This window comes from Oncorhynchus mykiss, chromosome 2 (assembly GCF_013265735.2).
Source record: "Oncorhynchus mykiss isolate Arlee chromosome 2, USDA_OmykA_1.1, whole genome shotgun sequence".
Taxonomy (NCBI): domain Eukaryota; kingdom Metazoa; phylum Chordata; class Actinopteri; order Salmoniformes; family Salmonidae; genus Oncorhynchus; species Oncorhynchus mykiss.
The window spans coordinates 30,105,391-30,129,183 of NC_048566.1; the positions used below are offsets into that span (position 1 = coordinate 30,105,391).

Sequence of the window (23,793 nt, forward strand, 5' to 3'; positions counted from 1 at the left end):
GAGATTTGTCTTCCAACAAGACAATGATCCAAAACATAAAGCAAAATCTACAATGGAATGGTTCAAAAATAAACATATCCAGGTGTTAGAATGGCCAAGTCAAAGTCCAGACCTGAATCCAATCGAGAATCTGTGGAAAGAACTGAAAACTGCTGTTCACAAATGCTCTCCATCCAACCTCACTGAGCTCGAGCTGTTTTGCAAGGAGGAATGGGAAAAAATGTCAGTCTCTCGATGTGCAAAACTGATAGAGACATACCCCAAGCGACTTACAGCTGTAATCGCAGCAAAAGGTGGCGCTACAAAGTATTAACTTAAGGGGGCTGAATAATTTTGCACGCCCAATTTTTCAGTTTTTGATTTGTTAAAAAAGTTTGAAATATCCAATAAATGTCGTTCCACTTCATGATTGTGTCCCACTTGTTGTTGATTCTTCACAAAATACAGTTTTATATCTTTATGTTTGAAGCCTGAAATGTGGCAAAAGGTCGCAAAGTTCAAGGGCGCCGAATACTTTCGCAAGGCACTGTATATTGGGCAGTTTTTTGATTGCGTAAACAACCATAATTGTGTAAAGGCTGGACTGCTGTGTTCCAAACAACTACAAGTGTTATTGCTCTAGTTCCTCAATGGCAGAGCAAGGAGACAGTCAATATAAAATGCACAAAAAAAATCCACAGTCATGCTTCGATTGTCCTGTCAGGTGAACTGTTGGATCCTCACCTTTAGTCTTAATTTCCCCATAATCTCAACTGTTCCCTTTTAATAGCTGCCATGGGTATACATATGATGTCCATATTTCTTCTATAGGAAACATTTAAATTCATCCCTATTCATATAGGCCAATTCCCATACATGTAATTAAGCAATGTATGTCTATGGAATTCAATGACGGGGGACAATGTCATTAAATCTGCATGATAGAATTTGGCCTTCAGCAGAGGCTATCCCGTTGCTATGCTGTAGCAGAGCCATTCTGATAAGAATAGAAAAAAGTAAAATGAGTGCAGGCAAAACAATTATAATTCACAGCCTCAAAACCGATTTGACATTTTGGAGCTGATATTTGACGAGAGGTGTGTGTGTGTATGTAATATACAGTGGGGCAAAAAAGTATTTAGTCAGCCACCAATTGTGCAAGTTCTTCCACTTAAAAAGATGAGAGGCCTGTAATTTTCATCATAGGTACACTTCAACTATGACAGACAAAATGATGGGAAAAAATCCAGAAAATCACATTGTAGGCTTTTTAATGAATTTATTTGCAAAATATGGTGGAAAATAAGTATTTATTATGGCAGCTATTTTATTTTCATGACGGTCTTCACCCTTAATCGTTGATTATACAATTATACAGTAATTGTGTCAGCCTGTAAATAAAAAAAGATCTGATGCTTTTCAACAACAAAACAACCTGACATCTCATCCCAAGCTTTTGAACATGGCTGTCTGCTATCATCATGGAGCCGTGACTTTTCCTCTGGTACATACTAGCCTACATCCCCGTTTCCACCAGGTTAGGTTTCACATTCTGAAATGGAATTAAAAATGAATGCTTTGGTTCAAGTAAAACATTTTAACATAGTTGATTATTCTACTATTTATTTTTAGTGCGTGCTGGCTTTGTGACCCTAAACTCGTTTTTAAACTTAGAAAACGGACCTTTTTATTTCAAAAAGTAGGATTTCTTTCCAATCTACTACAAGAGTTACTGATCGTCGTGTTATTGAGTATAGTGTCAAATGTATATTCTCATAAAAATAACTAAAATTATGAAGCACAGAAAGAAGATGAGAGAATGTCAAATTCCCTCAACAGCAAGCATTAATATGTTTTGTTGACGTTCAGGGACACTGATGAGCATCTTGCCCTGAGCTAATGGGGAGGGTATAGAATGTGCATTTTGCACACAATCTGCTGAGACAGATTGAGTGAACTGAGTCGTTCTTTCACTCAGGAACTCTCTTCTTCCCTCCCAGTCAGCATCCCATGGGAACAGTGAGACGTAACAGAAACCTAATTTGCAGCAGGGTATACTGCTGTCCCAGTGCCATATTCATTTTGCCAACCAAATAATCTGTTCATGCTGCACAAAATGCACCTTATATGAGCTTCTTTTGTGGTGATCTTCTGGAAAACGGCCACACATAACTATTGTAACATGAAATGTTTAGTCTTCTACTGGCAGCCCGGTGAATGTGATGTGGTCATTGATATAGATCTAATTAATTACATACAGTTGAAGTCGTACGTTTTCATACACTTATGTTGGAGTCATTAAAACTTGTTTTTCAACCTCTCCACAAATGTCTTGTTAACAAACTATAGTTTTGGCATGTCGGTTAGGACATCTACTTTGTGCATGACACAAGTAATTTTTTCCAGCAATTGTTTACAGACAGACTCTTTCACTTATAATTCACTGTATGATAATTCCAGTGGGTCAGAAGTTTACATACACTCAGTTGACTATGCCTTTAACCAGTTTGGAACAATCCAGAAAATGATGTCATGGCTTTAGAAGCTTCAGATAGGCTAATTGACATCATTTGAGTCAATTGGAGGTGTACCTGTGGATGTATTTCAAGGCCTACCTTCAAACTCAGTGCCTCTTTGCTTGACATCATGGGGAAATCAACCAAGACCTCAGAAAATGTTTTTTTTTTCCCCAAACGCCTGAAGGTACCACGTTCATCTGTACAAACAATAGTATGCAAGTATAAACACCATGGGACCACGCAGCCGTCATACCGCTCAGGAAGGAGACGCGTTCTGTCTCCTAGATATGAACGTACTTTGGTGCGAAAAGTGCAAATCAATCCCAGAAAAACAGCAAAGGACCTTGTGAAGATGCTGGAGGAAACATGTACAAAAGTATCTATATCCACAGTAAAAATGAGTCCTATGTCGACATAACCTGAAAGGCCACTCAGCAAGGAAGAAGCCACTGCTCCAAAACCACCATAAAAAATACAGACTATGGTTTGCAACTGCACATGGGGACAAGGATCATACTTTTTGGAGAAATGTCCTCTGGTCTGATGAAACAAAAATAGAACTGTTTGGCCATAATGACCATCGTTATGTTTGGAGGAAAAAGGGGGAGAATTGCAAGCCGAAGAACACCATCCCAACCGTGAAGCACGGGAGTGGCAGCATCATGTTGTGGGGGTGCTTTGCTGCATGAGGGTCTGGTGCACTTCACAAAATAGATGGCATCATAAGGTAGGAAAATTATGTGGATATATTGAAGCAACATCTCAAGACATCATTCAGGAAGTTAAAGCTTGGTCACAAATGGGTATTCCAAATGGACAATGACATCAAGCATACTTCCAAAGTTCTGGCAAAATGGCTTAAGGACAGCAAAGTCAAGGTATTGGAGTGGCCATCACAAAGCCCTGACCTCAATCCTATAGAAAATTTGTGGGCAGAACTGAAAAAGTGTGTGCGAGCAAGGAGGCCTACAAACCTGACACAGTTACACCAGCCCTGTCAGGTGGAATGGGCAAAATTCACCCAACTTATTGTGGGAAGCTTGTGGAAGGCTACCCAAAACATTTGACCCAAGTTAAACAATTTAAAGGCAATGCTACCAAATACTAATTGAGTGTATGTAAACGTCTGACCCACTGGGAATGTGATGAATGAAATAAAAGCTCTACTATTATTCTGACATTTCACATTCTTAAAAAAAATGGTGATCCTAACTGACCTAAGACAGGGAATTTTTACTAAGATTAAATGTCAGGAATTGTAAAAAACTGAGTTTAAATGTAGTTGGCTGAGGTGTATGTAAACTTCCTACTTCAACTGTATATACCATATATATCTTGGCTGTATTGGGTACTCCTATTTATCCTACAATAGCCCAATACTGGAAACTACAGTACATGGAAAAATGACCAAAGCCGCACTTAGATTTGCTTAGCATGGAGCCCTGAGGAGTGGTGCAGTAATCTGTTATTGGGTACTCCTTCCTCCACTTTCCCTGATAAGGAGAGAGAGGTGCAGGGCTAGAAGGCACCAGAGAGGAAGCTGACATGACAGACTCTCACACTTTGTTAACCCACTAATGGACATCCCTCCCCACCACTAACCCCTTCATTGCACGGACTTGTCTGTTTTAGCAAAACTGAGGAAGGAAATATAAGACAGGAACAGATAGGTCAAAATTGGTCTACTCTGGTTTTGGCACGTGCACTCTAGCCAACAGCTTGCAGATACAGTGCAGGTAGGCTAGTCTACATGTTGAGATTATTATGGATAAGAGCAAGAATTGTTTTATGTTAAATGGCAGTCGAGCATTGTTCATCATGTCAAGACCCTTGATATTTATTGGAAAGGAGCATCAAGCTCATCATCGTCCACTTTCACAACCCTATGAAGTTCATCATAACTTATTTAATCTTTAGCATAATAAATGGTATAGTTTCCTGAGTCATAGACCAACCGCCATATTGAATGACTCTAAGTTTGCTTCAATATGATGGTTATTATATCAATATTTGTGAATAATGGCAATTCTACCGCTATTTCTCGCATACTTAATTTTACAGACACAAAATGATCCCACCATGTCAAATGAACAAATTCTGTCGGCATTTATAAAATTGTACTGAAACTTCCTGTTTCCATCTAAGCTGTTGTGATTTTTTTGTTGTTGTACGATATGACTTTACTCTTAAAACTGTGGATGGAAATGTGCCGACAGAGGAAATAATGTTTAATGCTATGGTGGCACAGTGCCAGAGCTCTCCATGATTTCCCTCGTCTGTAGTGGAACAAGAAAAGGTTTTCTTGTTACCGTTTGGCTTTGATCTGAAGGTCATAGTTAAATATGAAATATTCAGTGATCAAGCAAGTGAAAAGGGTATATAGCAGCATCTGCTAGTCTATGCTAGCACAAAATACAGTGCCTTCAGAAAGTATTCACACCCCTTGACTTTTTCCACATTTTGTGTTACTGCCTGAAATTAAAATTGATTAAATATAGATTGTTTGTCACTGGCCTAGACACAATAACCCATAATGTCAAAGTGGAATTATACTGAACAAAAATATAAATGCAATATGCAACATACATAGGCCCACACATTTGGGAACCAGTCCCAGCCAATCAGAATTATTTTTTCCCCACAAACGGGCTGTACCACAGACAGAAATACTCCTCAGTTTCATCAGCTGTCCGGGTGGCTGGTCTCAGTCGATCCCGCAGGTGAAGAAGCCACATTTGAAGGTCCTGAGCTGGCGTGGTCACACGTGGTATGCGGTTGTGAGGCCGGTTGGACATAGTTCCAAGTTCTCTAAAATGACGTTGGAGGCGGCTTATGGTAGAGAAATTAACATTTACATTTGTGCAGTCAGCATACCAATTGCACACTCCCTCAACTTGAGACATCTGTGGCATTGTATTGACTGACAAAACTGCACATTTTAGTGGCCTTTTATTGTCCCCAGCACAAGGTGCACCTGTGTAACGATCATGCTGTTTAATCCGCTTCTTGATATGCCACACCTGTCATGTGGATGGATTATCTTGGCAAAGGAGAAATGTTCACTAACAGGGATGTAAACAAATTTGTGCACAAAATTTGAGAGAAATAAGCTTTTTGTACATTTCTGGTATCTTTTATTTCAGTCGGTCCCATGTTTTTAGATTTTTAATTTTTTAATTAATATAAATATATAGCTGAAATGTCTTGAGTCAATAAGTATTCAACCCCTTTGTTGTCAAGCCTAAATACGTTTAGGAGTAAAAATGTGCTTCACAAGTCACAAATTGCATGGACTCACACTGTGTGCAATATTAGTGTTTAACATTATTTTTGATTGACTACCTCATCTCTGTACCCAGACATACAATTATATGTAAGGTCCCTCAGTCGAGCAGTGGATTTCAAACACAGATTCAACCACAAAGACCAGGTAGGTTTTCCAATGCCTTGCAAAGAAGGGCACCTATTGGTAGATGAGTATACATTTTAAAAGCACACATTGAATATCCCTTTGAGCATGGTGAAGTTATTAATTACACTTTGGATGGTGTATTAATACACCTAGTCACTAGAAAGATAGACAGGCATCCTTCCTAACTCAGTTGCCAGAGAGGAAAGAAACTGCTCAGGGATTTCACCATGAGGCTAATGGTGACATGAGTTTCATGGTTGTGATAGAAAACTGAGGATGGCTCAACAACATTATAGTTACTCCACAATACTAACCTAAATGACAAGAGTAAAAAGAAGGAAAAATAAAAACAAAAGCATGCTTCCTGTTGTGACGCGTAGTGGGTGCGGAGATTGGCGCAGGAGGCAGAAGGTACAGAACAATGCTTTAATTTCCAGCATAGAGAAATTAGTACACGCCAATACAGGGCACACATAAACGACCGGCCCAAAAACAGGACCTAACCAGTCTGGAGAAAAAACAAAACTGAAACGCACTACCACACACAAAAAAACAGGGGGGAAAAAAGCCCGCACAAAGAGCAGGCGGGCCTTACCGGCTTAAATAGCCCAACTAAAACCCTAAACAAGAAACAGGTGTAACCAATAAGACATAACCTACAGAAAAGGGAAAAGGGATCGGTGGCAGCTAGTAGACCGGTGACGACGACTGCCGAGCTCCGCCCGAACAGGAAGAGGAGCCACCCTCGGTGGGAGTCGTGACACCTGTTTGCAACAAGGCACTAAAGTAATAGAATAAAAATACATGGAAAAGCGCTACGCACAGGCAAAATCATATAGGAAAACCTAGTTCAGTATGCTTTCCAACAGACATTGGGAGACAAATGAATCTTTCAGCAGGATAATAACCTAAAACACAAGGCCAAATATACACTGGAGTTGCTTACCAAGACAACATAAGACAACATTGACTGTTCATGAGAGGCCTATAGTTACAGTTTGGACTTGAATCGGCTTGAAAATCTATGACAAAACTTGAAAATGGTTGTCTAGCAATGATCAACAACCAACTTGGCAGACCTTGAATAATTTTTGTAATAATAATGTGCAAATATTGTACAATCCAGATGTGCAAAGCTCTTAGAGACTTACCTAGAAAGACTCACAGCTGTAATCGCTGCCAAAGGTGATTCTAACATGTATTGACACGGTGTGAATACTTTTGTAAATGAGATATTTCTGTATTTCATTTTCAATACATTTGCAAACATTTCTAAAAACATGTTTTCACTTTGTCATGTGATTATGGGGTATTGTATGTAGATGGGGAAACAAAATCTATTTAATCCATTTAGAATTCAGGCTATAACACAATGTGGAATATTTCAGAGGTTATGAATACTTTCTGAAGGCACTGTAATTGGGGGTGTGTTCTCAAACCACAGCCTTGGAGAGTAATTTAGGGATGGAAGAAAAAGGGACAGCGATTCTGGGGGAGAATTCGATAATGAGTGTGTTTAGATATAGATATGGGGAAATAAAGGGAAATATAGAAAGGAGAGAAGTGTGTGTTAATAGGTTATAACTGTTGCATACTGTTAAGTTGTACTTTCTCTGCATTTTACATGTGCTCTGTCTCTGCATGTCTATAAGTGAGCAGGGCAGAGGGGAGGAAAACCGACATGACACAGCACTGGTGTCATCTTGGCCACAAGGGAGATAAACCTCTTGGTTGAAAGCCAGTTCATTGGCAAATGTGATTTACGTGGGGCGTCTCCCTTTCTTGTTTTTCTCCTAGAATTATTTGTTTGTTTGTCAAAGGGATTTGTTGAGTTTATTGATCTGTAAACTGCTGTTGGATAAGAGGGCATAGAAGAGAGGAAAGATAAGCTGAGGAAAGAATAACACAAAAATGTGAGGGGGAAGGAAGACAATGGGGTGAGGAAAAGACTGCAGGATTCAACAGCTCTTCAGGGAACAGAGACAGGATTAGAGCGGCCACAATGTTCATGGCTTTCACATGGAAATGTACAGAATGCATTTTACACTCAAAACGGCATTTTGCTTCACCTACACAGCTATAATGTATGGGGTCCCAGCTTTATTTTAAATTGAATATCGGAAGGCAATAAATGTTATCTGCCCACACCAGGTCTCAAGAAATGTCTCTCTGCTATTACATATGCCTGATGATGAAGAAATGGCAGTAGGTTGTCAGTCAGTCACCAAGCAACACTTTTGTCTTGACACAATGAAGATGGGTGGAAAATATTTTTGAAAAGATATGACAATCATACATTTTACACGAGTGAGAGTTATGACGACATGCACAAAATAAGGAAAGGGGGATAGGTAGTCAGTTGCACAACTGAATGCTTTCAACCGAAATGTGTCTTCTGCATTTAACCCAACCCCTCTGAATCAGAGAGGTGCGAGGGGATTCCTTAATGGACATCCACGTCATCAGCACCCAGGGAGCAGTTGTTAACTGCCTTGCTCAAGGACAGAACAACATTTTCCCACCTTGCTGGCTCGGGGATTGGAACCAGCGACTGGCCCAACGCTTTTAACCACTAGGCTATCTGAGGCGGAGAGACAGTGTTTCCGTTTTAAATCTAATAGCTGTAATGATCCCGCGGTGAGTGAATCAGCTCAGTGGCAGTTTGACCACGAAGAGATTGGGCACTCATACAGCACAGTTTGTGCCTGCTGTCTCATGCCTCCAGAGATTAGGGACTAAAATACTGCCTAGTTTAAAACCGTTCAACTGATGTCTCCTCACTGGACAGATGTGCTGCTCAGAATTAATGAAATGTGAGTTCTGTATATGCTGTATAATACTAGTCTATTTTATTAAGCACTTCATTTAAAATGTTTTTTAGATGGCCATGAGGTGTTTTTGGATTTTGAGTTCCTGCTGTGTGCATTTTGTTTTGGCCTTTTCATTTTTTACCAAACGGGGATGCAGAGCACGTACCCCCGGGGCCCCGGCCTCCAGGGTCAGGGGCCCCCAGATAGCATATGATAGAAAGATGTGTAGCATTGCAGGAAATTAGCTTTAAAACTGCAACATTTTGTCTCAGCCTCATTGCAAAATGTAAACAAAAGCATGAGATGAGCTGTAAAACAGCACATTTTCCCCTGGCCCGTGGCAACAGTGTAGAATTGCAGGAAATGTGCTTTGAAACTACATTTTTCTCTCTGCACCATGGCAATATGTGTTGAAATGCAGGAAGTTAGCTGATTTCCTGACCCCCTCAGTGGGCCCCTGGAGGTCGTTGCCCCGTGGCCCAAAATGCAGTAGTCAGGCGGCCCTGATCATGGCCTTAACATGTCACAAACAGTTGGTCTCAGAAAATATATTCGCTCACATCATGAGTATGGTTACCTGCACACAATAATGACATTATTGTGGATTGTCAGATTAATATAACAGTTCGACTAAAATGTTATGTTAGTTAACCTATATGTATTGCAAGAAGAACGATTCTCCCTAATAATCCTGTTTACATGGACACATCTGAAATCAGGCTTGATGGCACTCTGATAAACGCAGAAAATCGGCAATCAAAATAAGCGTTCTACAACAGCGACTGTGGTATTTTTGGGATGCATGTTTGATTCTGAGTTCGGACATATAAAGTTTGTTTGTTAAAACTACTAAACGCATACATTCAGTTGTTCGGAACTCACTTCAAAGAGGTAGGCTCTCTAAACTAGTGCTAGCACATCCACAGATCAAATGCACAGCTGGAACGCCGGTGTTTAGATCTGCATAATTCGAAAGATTGCTGGTGTTTTAGTTGGCGTATGCTTACTTCGATTTTGACTTTACGCCGATGAAGATAAACAGATGTTTTTTACATGATTATTGCATAATCTGCCTACTGCCATAATCAGTTTAATCTATAATTATTACTGTGCATGTAAACGCACTGGGTGTGTGTAACCTGATATACATGTTCAACCCCCGATATTTTATGAGAAAGATGCATGCACTCAACAACTGGTATAATTTCTCTCAACATAGACTGTTGGACATGCTTTTAAATACAGATCCTCTGTGGTAGAATTATTTACCACTGTGCTAATTGCTTGATAAGAAATATTTGTGTGGCATTGGCAATATGTACATTGTTACGTCATGCCAATAAAGCTAATTGAATCGAAATATTTGTATAATAGATCCACTCCTCCTCTCTCGCATTATCTCTCTCCTCTCTCCCTCCCTCCCGTTCCAGTGGAAACGAAAGCCTACCCCTGTGCCGGAGTAAGACGGCGCCACGAGATGAACACACACACTTTCATACAAGCACAGACACACTGTTCCAGCGTCAGGCAGTCAGTCTCTACTCGGACTGGCCAAGGCTGCCTCAGGCTATCCAGCGCAACACTGAAATAGACAGACAGAGTACAAGGAATACTGTCATGAAACCAGACATACACACACAAACAATAGGGGGTCACAAACACGGATCTACAGCTGTGTGAGGAGCCGAACACACCCTCAGACCAGACGAAGGGAAGCAGAGTGTGTGTGCGCGTGTTTCTTTGACCCGTGGCTGTAGAGGATTTTCCTGGTGTGTAACGGCACACTACTTTTGTCATCTCGCTTTCTCTACCTGATGCGGTGGGATTTCCTGACCCTGGAGTTCAACAGCTGACCCACGCAGGCCTAGAATCAGCTTCCCTGAGTTGGAAACCTGCTACACAGCTAAAGGTGCTGAGCAGTGCTGGTACTTTGATAGCCTTTCCTTGGACTATTTTCTAATTCAGGCAAAAAGTTACACCTTCTCATGCTACAACTATGAAACAACAGGCACATTTTCTGCAGAGATAGGCTACTTTGTCTGACACAGCAAATAACCGACTGTCATGGCTTAGCCTAAAATAATTTAATCGGGAAAGCCAACGTCAACTTTGTCCAGTCTGTTTTCTTTGGTAATAAGAGGTGGGAGCTAGTACCTCTCAAATTACTGACTGTGGCTGTACATTCATTCTGTTGATTTTCCAAATTGATTTGTTTCTTATTTCTTTGGGCGCAACTAAAAGGAAAAACATAATTGACGTTTTTTTTGGTCGATATCCCCTGCTTTCGTGAACCACGCGTTGCCTTTTCGCGGGTTTCGCATGCCCATCAGTACCTCTGCCCACACAACTCGAGCCTCGCAGCTGATATTTCACCTCAGTCACTGACAGTCACACGTGCCAAGACGTCGTAATAAACCAGAGTTTGACATGGAGGGAGAAAACTCAATTCAAGGTAATTGTATTGAATTTAGGCAGATGTCAAATATGTTTTTGTAGCCGCAACAAATTTGAATCCATGTTAAATTATATCGGCTACAGCCAGACAGTGCACCACGTTTTCCAAAATGACTTGATGTGAGAACAAATATTTAGGCTTAATATAAAGCTAATAGCTTTACAAAACCAGGCATACCGTCCTTATAACGTTTTAGGTTTTGTTATGTATACATTTAGTAGTTTTAAATATGTGTTATCTCCTAGAAAAAGCCTTTATCTGATTTCAGACATCAGTTTATCATAACCCAATGCGCCCTATTACTCAATTGTTTTTGATAAAATACTTTATAAACAAGATGTAGCCTATAGCTTCAAATGAATCAAAGTAATTGACCTCAGATTGAACACTGTTCTATCTAGCCTACATGCATGTGAAAATGGCATGCAAGGCAACATCGATTATTGCTAAATTGTTTCGGTATTTGGTGGTGTACCAGGCTTTGATGCTAAACAAATCTTAACGAGTGCAGTTTAACAGTTACATCAATGCATATCCTGTCAGGGGCAGGCTCAAGGGTCTACCAGTTTGATAGAGGCAATTAACAACCATGTAATTGTCTAAGAAAGTTCACCTTCACTATAACTTACTAAAGGAAGCTGTGACAAGTATTTTGTCACACATGTTGACATTCTTTGATGCATGGTTAATTATTCCGTTTATATTCTCAACTCCTGAGTATATATCTGATTTGAGGGATCAGAACTGCCCAGTAACTCAGTAACTCCAGTCTGGTATAAGGGAGTCACCCTCTCACAGATGTTCTATAACATGGTAGTGCAAAGGCCACTCAAACGTGACATGAAGAAAAATAGTTTGAGGGAATTCAGTTGTGACGAAGCAAAACAGCTCTTTGAACAGAGTTGAACAGATATGCAGAGACTCCAAACTGTGTGTGTGTGTCTGTGTGTGTACAAATGTTTCCCTATGTCTCCCTCTTTAGCTCTACAGGATAAATAATTCACAAGGACATTATTCAGCAGCCTAGCAGGATGAGGATGGAGGGAGTAAAACTGTTGCTGGTTCTTCTTCTGCTGCTGGGTGCCTGTCTCCAGTGGGTCCAGTCTGGCATGTCCTCCCGGCACCGTGATTCACACCGACGCCCCAGAGAGCACCGGGACCATCGGCAGCACGGGAACATCACGCTGGCCATCATCCTACCACAGAGAAACACTGCCTACCCCTGGGCCTGGCCCCGTGTGGGTCCGGCTCTGGACCGAGCCATCAACACCATCAACGCTGACCCAGCGCTCCTCCGCGGCCACCACCTGGGTTACGTGTTTGAGAACAGCGAGAACGAAGAAGGCATCTGCTCTGAGTCCATCGCCCCACTCATGGCTGTTGACCTCAAGTTCGCCCACGACCCTTGGGCTTTCATTGGGCCGGGCTGTGACTACACCTCCTCCCCAGTGGGCCTCTTCACCACCCACTGGGACATCCCCATGGTAACGGCGGGCGCCCCAGCCGTGGGCTTCAACGGCATCAACATGTACCCGTCCATCACCAACACGGGCCCCACGCACAAAAAGCTGGGCAAGTTCGGCCTCCATATCTGCAAGCACTTTGAGTGGAAGGAGCAGGTGCTGCTCATGTTCAGTGATAACAAGAAGGATGACCGGCCGTGCTACTTCGCTGTGGAGGGCCTCTACACAGAGCTACACTTGAACAACATCACCTCGGTGGACCTGGTGTTTGAGGAGAACACTGGACCTGTCAACTACTCTGACCTGCTCCACAACATCAAGCAAGATGGCCGAGGTGAGTCCCCTACGTTCACTACACATTATTCACAGCTTTGTATTCTACATATTGTGAGAGCAAATCTGTTAATGTTCAGTGGGTTGGCACAGTGGAACTTGTTTCATTATGGTTAGGCTTGTCAGCCTAAGAACAGCCTAAAAAGAACCTTCTTGCAGCATGTTATTTATTCAGCCGAAGCCCTCATGACATCGATTTCTTTGAATTTGTTGACACAGCTGTACAAAAATAGCTAAGCTGTATGTGCTTGTTTTCACATTTACGATTGCGTGTGTGTCTCACTTATTACCTATGATATTTGTTGTCTCTTGCCCTCTGAATGATTCGTAGCAGCATGGCTTGTTAAGCGTGGATATTAGCTTTTGATCATTGCTGCAGGGCATGAATGCACCGGCAGCCTGAGCAAGAATTATGAGCTCAATCGATGCTGTGCAGATCAGACAACTCACTGCTGCAAATGGCCTGTCCTCAGGACAGACAGAGATAATAAGATCGGCGTCCTTAGATGTTGCAGCAGTTTTATGGACCCCTCAAATTTTGTCCACCGAATGAAAAAATAAATATATATATTTTTAAATATTTTTTATTTAAAAAAAATAAACAATTCCACTGTATTTTGGTTCAGTTTACCCTTCTGCTGCCTTTGAGGAAATGGGCACAGTGAGTACTGTACAAAGCAAATATAATTCATTGCTACTCCAATCAATCACTTTCTTTGCAAAGTCAAGTGAGTCAACAAATAGATAGATAAGCCTCTCGATTGGTTCCCTATGAGCTTCCCTCTCCCGTTCCCACACGGGTATAAAAACGTCTCCAGAGAAGACATTTATTAACAGAGGTCAAGAGCTGTCCGACCTTATAAGGGAGCTGCAGTCAACATATCAGATCTGTAGGTATTTCCTGCTAAACAGACTCCGTCATTGGGCTAATTACCCTGGCCCTTTGCTTTTTGTTGGTCTGCAGTTCATCATATTTAACCAGAGGTGAGCAAATTATGGATTTAGTCAAATTAGGGATTTGTTCAAACAAAACTGGTAATCCATGTCCTGGAATTTCTGTTCAACAAGAAAGCATGTGTGACTTAACATGTTTCTTTTTGTTTTCACACTGTGAACTTTGTTGTTTTGGTTACATGGATCCAAATGTGTACTTTATGGAGCGCCAGAATACTGTTGTCTTTGGTTTATTTCAAATTCACAGTCAACTGGGTGTGATTGATTAGGGCTTTTAGTTAAGGTTGTCTGACTGAGATCTGGTAGAATGGCCACACTAATTTGAAAAAGGACATGGGATCAGAGCTAATTGTAAAGCCATGCATTTTGATGGAGTGCAGTTGACCTGTGTGCGCAGAACTTATGAGTTGTTTTATGTATTTAGGTTAAAGGGGCAATCTGAAGTTGCTACATCCATGTTTGAACTTATAAATGAATTATATGTACTCATTGATACTTGAAGAATATAACTTATAAATGCCTCATATATAAGCAAGTAAATATAAACTATATAGCCTCAAAACATGCTTAAATCTATTATTTTGATATCATGGATGGTCAGTCCTTGCATCCATAGCTCTGTCTATGAATTTGAGAGTGGTTACATTTCTCCAGCCCCATCCCTTAGCTTTTTACCGAAACAGGGACCGGAGATTACTTTATTGTTTTAACTACTGATTGCCACTTTAAAGTGTCTGTTTGGCATTAACAGTCAGGAAATGTTTAACCCAAAGACCTTCGTAGACATGTTTTTTTTATTGCTCATACACCTGCTTGGGAAAAAGCCATCATAGGTTTGCAATGGTTCATTAGATTGGGACCAGTGTAAAATATAAATAATATCTGAGTAAAAAGGCCGTTTCCTGAATATAACCTCCGCCATGGCCCAGTTAGGAATCAAAATAAACTAAACTCCCACGGTATTTATCAGAAAATCTTCTATGCTTGAAACAGCCATTTGTACAACTCCATTTAGAAGAATATCCATGGAAGAGTTATAGTGGAAATATGACTGACTCAAAGAAGAAAAGACTAAGTCATAAAGTAGCAAGTGGAACATTTGGGTTAGCCTACACAGTATATGAGAGTACAAGAATACTTCCTGACTGTAACTCTGTTCTGTCAGAGCACACAATCAGCAGCTAATTTACATGTTGTTGTGGTGGTTGTCAGTTTGTTTCAGAACAGCAGATGGTTTGAGGATCAGACAGACCTGCTTTACATTTAGATTTCTTGCATTGCTTTTCTCCGCGTGTGGAAACTCTTTTCACAGCTTAGAGACAAGTAATACCACAACAACACCAACACTCATCTCATGTTATGTTTGGAGAGAGTGAGGGGCAGGAGTGCTCAATGTGCAAAAAAAACAAATATGTGTGTGGTGCGAAAAGATAATGTAACAACCTACCCAGCCCACCGTAACACATAGACACACATCTGTCACACTCACCAGCAGTAATGTGACCTTTTCCTCAGCACTCATCAAGAGAGAGGAAGCCTTTCACAATATGTCCCCCCACCTCACCACCCCCTGCCGCCATCCCCAGGGACCAATAAATAAATACTCACACAATTATGATGAGGAAATGACGCCAGAGACGGTTTACGTGCTGCAAGGACCTCAGTCTGTTGTTTGGGTGCATTCATTGTCTCACCAACAGTTGCTTCTCTCAATTGCATTTTTTAATTAAAAATAACATGGCTTGGATTGTTTTGGACTGGTTTCATTCTTGCTTCAGGGGCCTTAACAATAATCCAGGAGAAAAAGACAGAAAGTGTGGTCTCTCATATCAAAAAAGTGTATCTTTTTTTGAACTCAGTCGAGGTCTCAACTTACTTGAGTTAAAATACTAGAATATACAAGGTGCAATTTCTAAATATGGTTGTGGATCAGCCGTTTTTCTCTTGTTTTGTCAGTCACTGATAGCCAGTCAATTAGCCCATGTCAGCTCAAATTATTTTAGATTGCTAAATTAGTTTAGCTGCCAGCTACAGTGCATTGCGAAAGTATTCGGCCCCCTTGAACTTTGCGACCTTTTTCCACATTTCAGGCTTCAAACATAAAGATATAAAACTGTATTTTTTTGTGAAGAATCAACAACAAGTGGGACACAATCATGAAGTGGAACGACATTTATTGGATATTTCAAACTTTTTTAACAAATCAAAAACTGAAAAATTGGGCGTGCAAAATTATTCAGTCCCTTTACTTTCAGTGCAGCAAACTCTCTCCAGAAGTTCAGTGAGGATCTCTGAATGATCCAATGTTGACCTAAATGACTAATGATGATAAATACAATCCACCTGTGTGTAATCAAGTCTCCGTATAAATGCACCTGCACTGTGATAGTCTCAGAGGTCCGTTAAAAGCGCAGAGAGCATCATGAAGAACAAGGAACACACCAGGCAGGTCCGCGATACTGTTGTGAAGAAGTTTAAAGCCGGATTTGGATACAAAAAGATTTCCCAAGCTTTAAACATCCCAAGGAGCACTGTGCAAGCGATAATATTGAAATGGAAGGAGTATCAGACCACTGCAAATCTACCAAGACCTGGCCGTCCCTCTAAACTTTCAGCTCATACAAGGAGAAGACTGATCAGAGATGCAGCCAAGAGGCCCATGATTACTCTGGATGAACTGCAGAGATCTACAGCTGAGGTGGGAGACTCTGTCCATAGGACAACAATCAGTCGTATATTGCACAAATCTGGCCTTTATGGAAGAGTGGCAAGAAGAAAGCCATTTCTTAAAGATATCCATAAAATGTGTCATTTAAAGTTTGCCACAAGCCACCTGGGAGACACACCAAACATGTGGAAGAAGGTGCTCTGGTCAGATGAAACCAAAATTGAACTTTTTGGCAACAATGCAAAACGTTATGTTTGGCGTAAAAGCAATACCACACCATCCCCACTGTCAAACATGGTGGTGGCAGCATCATGGTTTGGGCCTGCTTTTCTTCAGCAGGGACAGGGAAGATGGTTAAAATTGATGGGAAAATGGATGGAGCCAAATACAGGACCATTCTGGAAGAAAACCTAATGGAGTCTGCAAAAGACATGAGACTGGGACAGAGATTTGTCTTCCAACAAGACAATGATCCAAAACATAAAGCAACATCTACAATGGAATGGTTCAAAAATAAACATATCCAGGTGTTAGAATGGCCAAGTCAAAGTCCAGACCTGAATCCAATCGAGAATCTGTGGAAAGAACTGAAAACTGCTGTTCACAAATGCTCTCCATCCAACCTCACTGAGCTCGAGCTGTTTTGCAAGGAGGAATGGGAAAAAATGTCAGTCTCTCGATGTGCAAAACTGATAGAGACATACCCCAAGCAACTTACAGCTGTAATCGCAGCAAAGGGTGACGCTACAAAGTATTAACTTAAAGGGGCTGAATAATTTTGCACGCCCAATTTTTCGGTTTTTGATTTGTTAAAAAAGTTTGAAATATCCAATAAATGTCGTTCCACTTCATGATTGTGTCCCACTTGTTGTTGATTCTTCACAAAAAAATACAGTTTTATATCTTTATGTTTGAAGCCTGAAATGTGGCAAAAGGTCGCAAAGTTCAAGGGGGCCGAATACTTTCGCAAGGCACTGTATCTATAATTGTTAAGCATGGATGTGGGTGTGCAGATCCGTGAGCAACCTGTGGCCCCTCATGATGAGTTCAGATTTTTGTGGCCCCCAGCCCTATCAAAGTTGCCCATCCTTGACTGAGAAAATCCAGTTTTGTTGATTTTGTATAATAAAAAAACTGATTTTGAGAGCGAAAACCTAAAAATAGGGAAAACAAAACTGAGAAAAATAAATTTGGGAAACACTCAACAGAATTAGTCAAGAAATAGAACAGATTCCATAGGAACACTACAAATGCCCTTTAGTTGATTGAGCACTTTGACCCCCTCTTCCAGTTCCTTTCAAAATAGGATCCTTACCAACCCACCAATGCTGCACTGCAGGGAGCAGGATGGAGATGGTGGTGTATTGAATATTGATCAAGTTTAGGGGTTTAAATAACTCAGCGTTGGTAACTCATCATATAACTTGTAGAAGAGCTAAGCCCAGTGGACTGGGTGGGTGTACATGGTGTGTGAAATTTAATAAGGGGCCATTTTCTGAAATGTCAAAAATATTTAGTCAACAACAACAACAGAAAATCAGCCATTTGTTTCCCACAAGAGTCCTTTCATGAGCACAGCATTTATCAGATGCAATAATTATAACCATAATAACCAATATAATAATGTATCATTATGTTTTTATGAGATAATCTTATACAGAAAGGAAGAGTTGAATATTGTGAAGGATTTTCTCCAGTCCACTGGTCATGCATATTTTATGAGTGGATTTGCACAGTCGACTGCACTTCTTTTAAATTATTTTGGTGTTAATTCCTTAAAATTAACCTGTTATTTTACCAGGTAGGCTAGTTGAGAACAAGTTCTCATTTGCAACTGCGACCTGGCCAAGATAAAGCATAGCAATTCGACACATACAACAACCCAGAGTTACACATGGAATAAACAAAACATAGTCAAAAATACAGTAGAACAAAAGAAAACAAAGAGTCTATTGACCGGGTTAGGGGTAGCCAGGTGGAAAGCATGGCCAGCCGTAGAGAAATGCTTATTGAAATTCTCAATTATAGTGGATTTATCAGTGGTGACAGTGTTTTCTAGCCTCAGAGCAGTGGGCAGCTGGGAGGACTTTACAGTGTCCCAGAACTTTTTTGAGTTGGTACTATAGGATGCAAATTTCTGTTTGAAAAAGCTAGCCTTGGCTTTCCTAACTTCCTGTGTATATTTGTTCCATATTACCTGAAAAGTTGCATATCACGGGGGCTGATCGATGCTAATGCACAACGCCACAGGATGTTTTTGTGCTGGTCAAGGGCAGACAGGTCTGGAATGAACCAAGGACTATATCTATTCCTATTTCTACATTTTTTGAATGGGGCATGCTTATTTACGATGGTGAGGAAGGAATTTTTAAAGAATAGCCGGGCATCATCTACTGACGGCATGAGGTCAATATCCTTCCAGGTCAATTAGAAAGGCCTGCTCGCAGAAGTGTTTTAGGGAGCGTTTGACAGTGATGAGGGGTGGTTGTTTGGTCGCAGACCCATTATGGATGCAGGCAATGAGGTAGTGATCGCTGAGATCTTGATTGAAAACAGCAGAGGTGTATTTGGAGGGCAACTTAGTTAGGATGACATCTATGAGGGTGCCCGTGTTTACGGATTTGGAGTTGTACCTGGTAGGTTCATTGATAATTTGTGTGAGATTGAGGGCACCAAGCTTGGATTGTAGGATGGCCGGGGTGTTAAGCATGTCTCAGTTTAGGTCACCTAGTAGTACGAGCTCAGAAGATAGATGGGGGGCAATCAATTCACATATGGTATCGAGGGCACAGCTGGGGGCAGAGGGAGGTCTTGTTTCTGGAAAGGTGAATTTTTAGAGGTAGAAGCTCAAATTGTTTGGGTACAGACTTAGATAGTAATACAGAACTCTGCATGCTATCTTTGCAGTAGATTGCAAAACCGCCCCCTTTGGCAGTTCTGTCTTGGACAAAAATGTTATAGTTAGCGATGGAGATTTCAAGGTTTTTGGTTGTTTTCCTAAGCAAGGATTCAGACACGGCTAAGACATCCGGGTTAGCAGAGTGTGCTAAAGCAGTGAGTAAAACAAACTTAGGCAATAGGCTTGTTAATGTTGTTTCCTGTCAGAAATTGTGTTTCTGGGAGTAACAAAGCTCTGTCTCTGTGATGGTAGTGTAACAGTGTTGCTTCCGTCCATCTCCTTACCCCAACCGGGGCTCAAACCAGGGACCCTATGAACACATCGACAACTGTCACCCAGGAGGCATTGTTACCTATTGCTCCACAAAAGCCGTGGGCCCTTGCAGGGCAAGCGAAACAACTACTTCAAAGTTTCAGAGCGCATGACATCACTAATTGAATGCCATTTCACATACGCTCCAGTAGGAGTAGTTCTCCTCTGAGGAGGTTGGCCTACATAGACTAATCGATGAATGAATGCTGTGTGTGGAAGGAGCACAGTTTATTTCAGGACAGCTCTGTTTGGTTAGCTGTTTTTAACATCTGGAGTAGTAATCTTCCCCACATTGTGTGTGTGTGTGTGTGTGTGTGTGTGTGTGTGTGTGTGTGTGTGTGTGTGTGTGTGTGTGTGTGTGTGTGTGTGTGTGTGTGTGTGTGTGTGTGTGTGTGTGCGCGTGCGTGCGTGTGTGTGTCTGCCATCATTATCAACCAACCCAATTGACTACGCTAAAAAAGAGCAACAGCCAAAAACATTTGGCAAAGTCTGAATTTTTTATCTACTTTGCTGAAATGGTTGGACAGAACACAACCATACATTTATCAATGTTGTCACCTTTTTGCACAATACCTGGTATTATGAAAGATTCTCGTTTAGTTACACAAGCCATGGAATCATGTGAGTGGGGTGTTTATCAACACAGTCCTGACCTGAGTTTCTGAGGTGACATAGAAAAAGTGTGAAAGTGACTTTTCATTTGGACTTTGATATTAGCAAATATATTTGAGCAAAGGTGAAATGTATCACTAAATGATGGACCCGTGTGGACACAGCTCTCCCCTTGCCACCCCCTCTCTGCCACACCTCTATCTTGCCCTTCTCTTTGCTCTCCTCACCCCCACCTTGGTATGCTAATCAGTTATATTTTGGAACAGGCTGTTTTAATCAAGGACGGTGTAGCTCCACGGGTGGTTCAGTATCAGTCCCATTCATCTTATTGATGAGAAACTCTATCTTCTGTCAAAGCCATACAGTAAAGATAATCACTTCCAAAGAAAGCCGAATCAAAGAAAGGCTGAGTTATTTTCCTTTTCACTACACACACCCACATGCCCAGTGATTACATAACTTCTATAGGTTAGTGAGTGTACAGTATGCGAGTAGCAAAACTATGCACTGCGCATCCAAAAGCAATGCATGGCTTGTTAATCATTAGTTGAGGAATTATACAGCACCCAATTGCTTGACGAGATAGGAGCACTCAATTCATCCCAATTGGATTTCCTGTCTATAAAGACATGTATTTTACGCTACTGCTAATCTCTGTTCATCATATATGCATAGTCACTTTAACCATATCTACATGTACATACTACCTCAATCAGCCTGACTAACCGGTGTCTGTATGTAGCCTCGCTACTGTATATAGCCTCGCTACTGTATATAGCCTCGCTACTGTATATAGCCTGTCTTTTTACTGTTGTTTTATTTCTTTACCTACCTATTGTTCACATAATACATTTTTTGCACTATTGGTTAGAGCCTGTAAGTAAGCATTTCACTGTAAGGTCTACTACACCTGTTGTATTCAGCGCACGTGACAAATAAACTTTGATTTGATTTGAAATGTCTATACACAGTTCCAAGAACATCACACTACCTGTGAAAGGGAGGGGGGGATTTTTCAATTACCTTTCATGGTGGCAGATCTTTGTAGAAAGTGTTGATGAGCGAGAGAGTTTTGACAGTTGAGCTTGTTAACAGTGTTAAGAGGGTTGTTGACATCACCCTTGCCTCGACATGACTCCTTCAACCCATAGCTTGGACTTCCCAAAAGGGGTGACGCAAGACCCTGGAGCTTCCATCTCACCTCCTCCTAACGCTATGGTTGCCGAGGCAGAAGGTGGCCATGCTGAACCTAACTACCCACAAGGCCTTGCCTTTCCCTTTTCTCCCCCTTAGCCCCCCCGGCCCCGTCCATCTGGCTTTAGTTAAAAATGTATATTCTGGAATCCTGGAGAGGCAAGGAAAAGGAGGGGAGCCAGACATGTAGGCCTTTAGTTTTCCTTAGAGCCTGGGGGACATCGTAGTGATGATGGTTTTGGTTGGTTTTAGATTTGTTGGTTTGCATGAATACACACAGATGAGTCAACACACACGTTTAGTTATCTTGGTGAGTTTAGGCCTGCTGTTCATCACAGGTGGAGTCGGGAGTCCCGGGAGGGACGGAGGCTGCTTCTGCCGTAATGGTTCAGCTTTGAACACACTCCTATGCTAATTTAACATTTAACAAAGCTTTTTATAGTTAGACATTGTATAATTGGATGTTTTCTGTATGATGTTGGATGTTCACTCTTAGAAAAACAGGTGCTATCTAGAACCTAAAAGGGTTCTTGTCAGATGGTGAGTGTAGCTGGTGCATGAAGTCAGGCGCAGGAGAGCAGACTGAGTGAGCAACGTACTTTACTCAACAAGGCACAAGGTAACAATTACACTTGACCAAAACGGTAACGCACGGGTGAACACAGCACCCGTCAAAAAAAACAGCCATCAAAATAAGCCTAACTGAACATGTAATAATCCCGCACAACACCATGGGGGAAACAGAGGGTTTAAATACAGGAACAAATAATTGTGAAATGGAAAACAGGTGTGTGAAAACAAAGACCGAACCAAAGGAAAAAGAGAAGTGGATCGGCGATGGCTAGTAGACCGGCGACGCGGAGCGCCGCCCGAACAAGGAGAGACACCGACTTCGGCGGAAGTCGTGACAGTTCTTCTGTTGTCCCCATAGAATAACCTTTTGAAGAACCCTTTTGGTTCCAGGTAGAATATTTTTGAATCCAGAAAGGTTTCTATATGGAACCAAGAAAAGGTTATCCTACGGGGACGGCCAAAGAACCCTTTTGGAACCCTTTTTTCTAAGTGTTTAGATAAGAGAGCACAGCTCTAAACTAGACACTGAATTGTAGTTTAGTCATGGCTAGTAATTCCATGCTGGGGACAAATCTACAGACTTCTCTACCATGTGTGGGGACCATTAGCTTCCAGGGAGTGAAAAAATTGGGTGAAAAAAGACTAACATTCCCAAAATACTTTTAAGTTGTTTGTTGAAATGAAAAACAACGTTGGGGTTTTAGGCTGGGTTTCTGTACAGCACTTTGAGATATCAGCTGATTTGATTTGATTCAACCAGTTTTTTCCCAGTGAGATGGTGACTGCATGGACACATAGAGGGGTTGTTTGGAGTGAAGTACACAGTGACATACTGGTACATACTGTTACATCATTCTCATTTATTTTGCCAGCTTCGGGTCCCCATACACTAGTCTTCTTGCTATCATCCAACTATCCCAATAGGTATGCCTAGCAGCAATGTTTCTAAGTAATATCCCGCATAACAATATTAATTGGGATTCACTTCCACTGTTTGCATATCGCAATTTGTAATTGTAATGCAATTAGATAATGTAATGGTTAATCAAGAACCATGGAAGTCTGCTGTCTCTATCACTTGACTGCGGAATTGTCTGTGTGTTCAGGAGGAAGTTGACAGGTCCTACATCACAGTAATTCAGAGACTTAATCAAGTGTCTTTGTTTCTCTGGAATGTTTTGGGAGATTACACTGACACAGAGGGATTGATTATGTTATCACTTACCAATTTATAGGAAAAGAAGAAGTTGTGTGGGGTAGTGAGAGACAGAGTAAAGAGGGCTACAGAATTCAACGTGGCAAACATACATCCGTGACTCGATAACAGCCAATTAAGTTATTAAATAAAACATTTTAAAAAGTTTGTAAATATATAATAATGGTCCATCAGCCTGTCGCTACTCTGCGGTTGTGGACTCTGAATTAAGTTAAGAAAAATAAATGAAGGTGGAGGGAGAGAAAGAAATAGAAAAAGTAAGAAATGTTCTTATTCCTTCCTTTCATCACCCTCCCTCTCCTTCTAACATCCCCCTTATCTCTCAATGTCACCTTCTGCTAACCTTGTGTGAAGGTAAGAAAATCAGACAGGATGGTGTGCTGATGTGTGACAG

At 41.2% G+C, this 23,793-nt stretch overlaps 1 protein-coding gene across 2 annotated transcripts in view; it reads left to right on the top strand.

Moving 5' to 3' along the window:
• The first annotated feature begins 10,144 nt into the window (after positions 1-10,144).
• LOC110486473 (atrial natriuretic peptide receptor 1-like) overlaps positions 10,145-23,793 on the top strand; it is a 53,077-nt gene continuing 39,428 nt past the window's right edge. The window contains exons 1-2 of one of the 2 annotated variants that reach the window (XM_036945018.1): positions 10,145-11,172; positions 12,158-12,972. In XM_036945018.1, coding sequence (XP_036800913.1) covers positions 12,207-12,972 — 766 coding nt within the window. In that variant the 5' untranslated portion in view covers positions 10,145-11,172; positions 12,158-12,206. The remainder of the gene's footprint in view (positions 11,173-12,157; positions 12,973-23,793) is intronic. The other variant, XM_036945026.1, reaches the window with a different exon arrangement.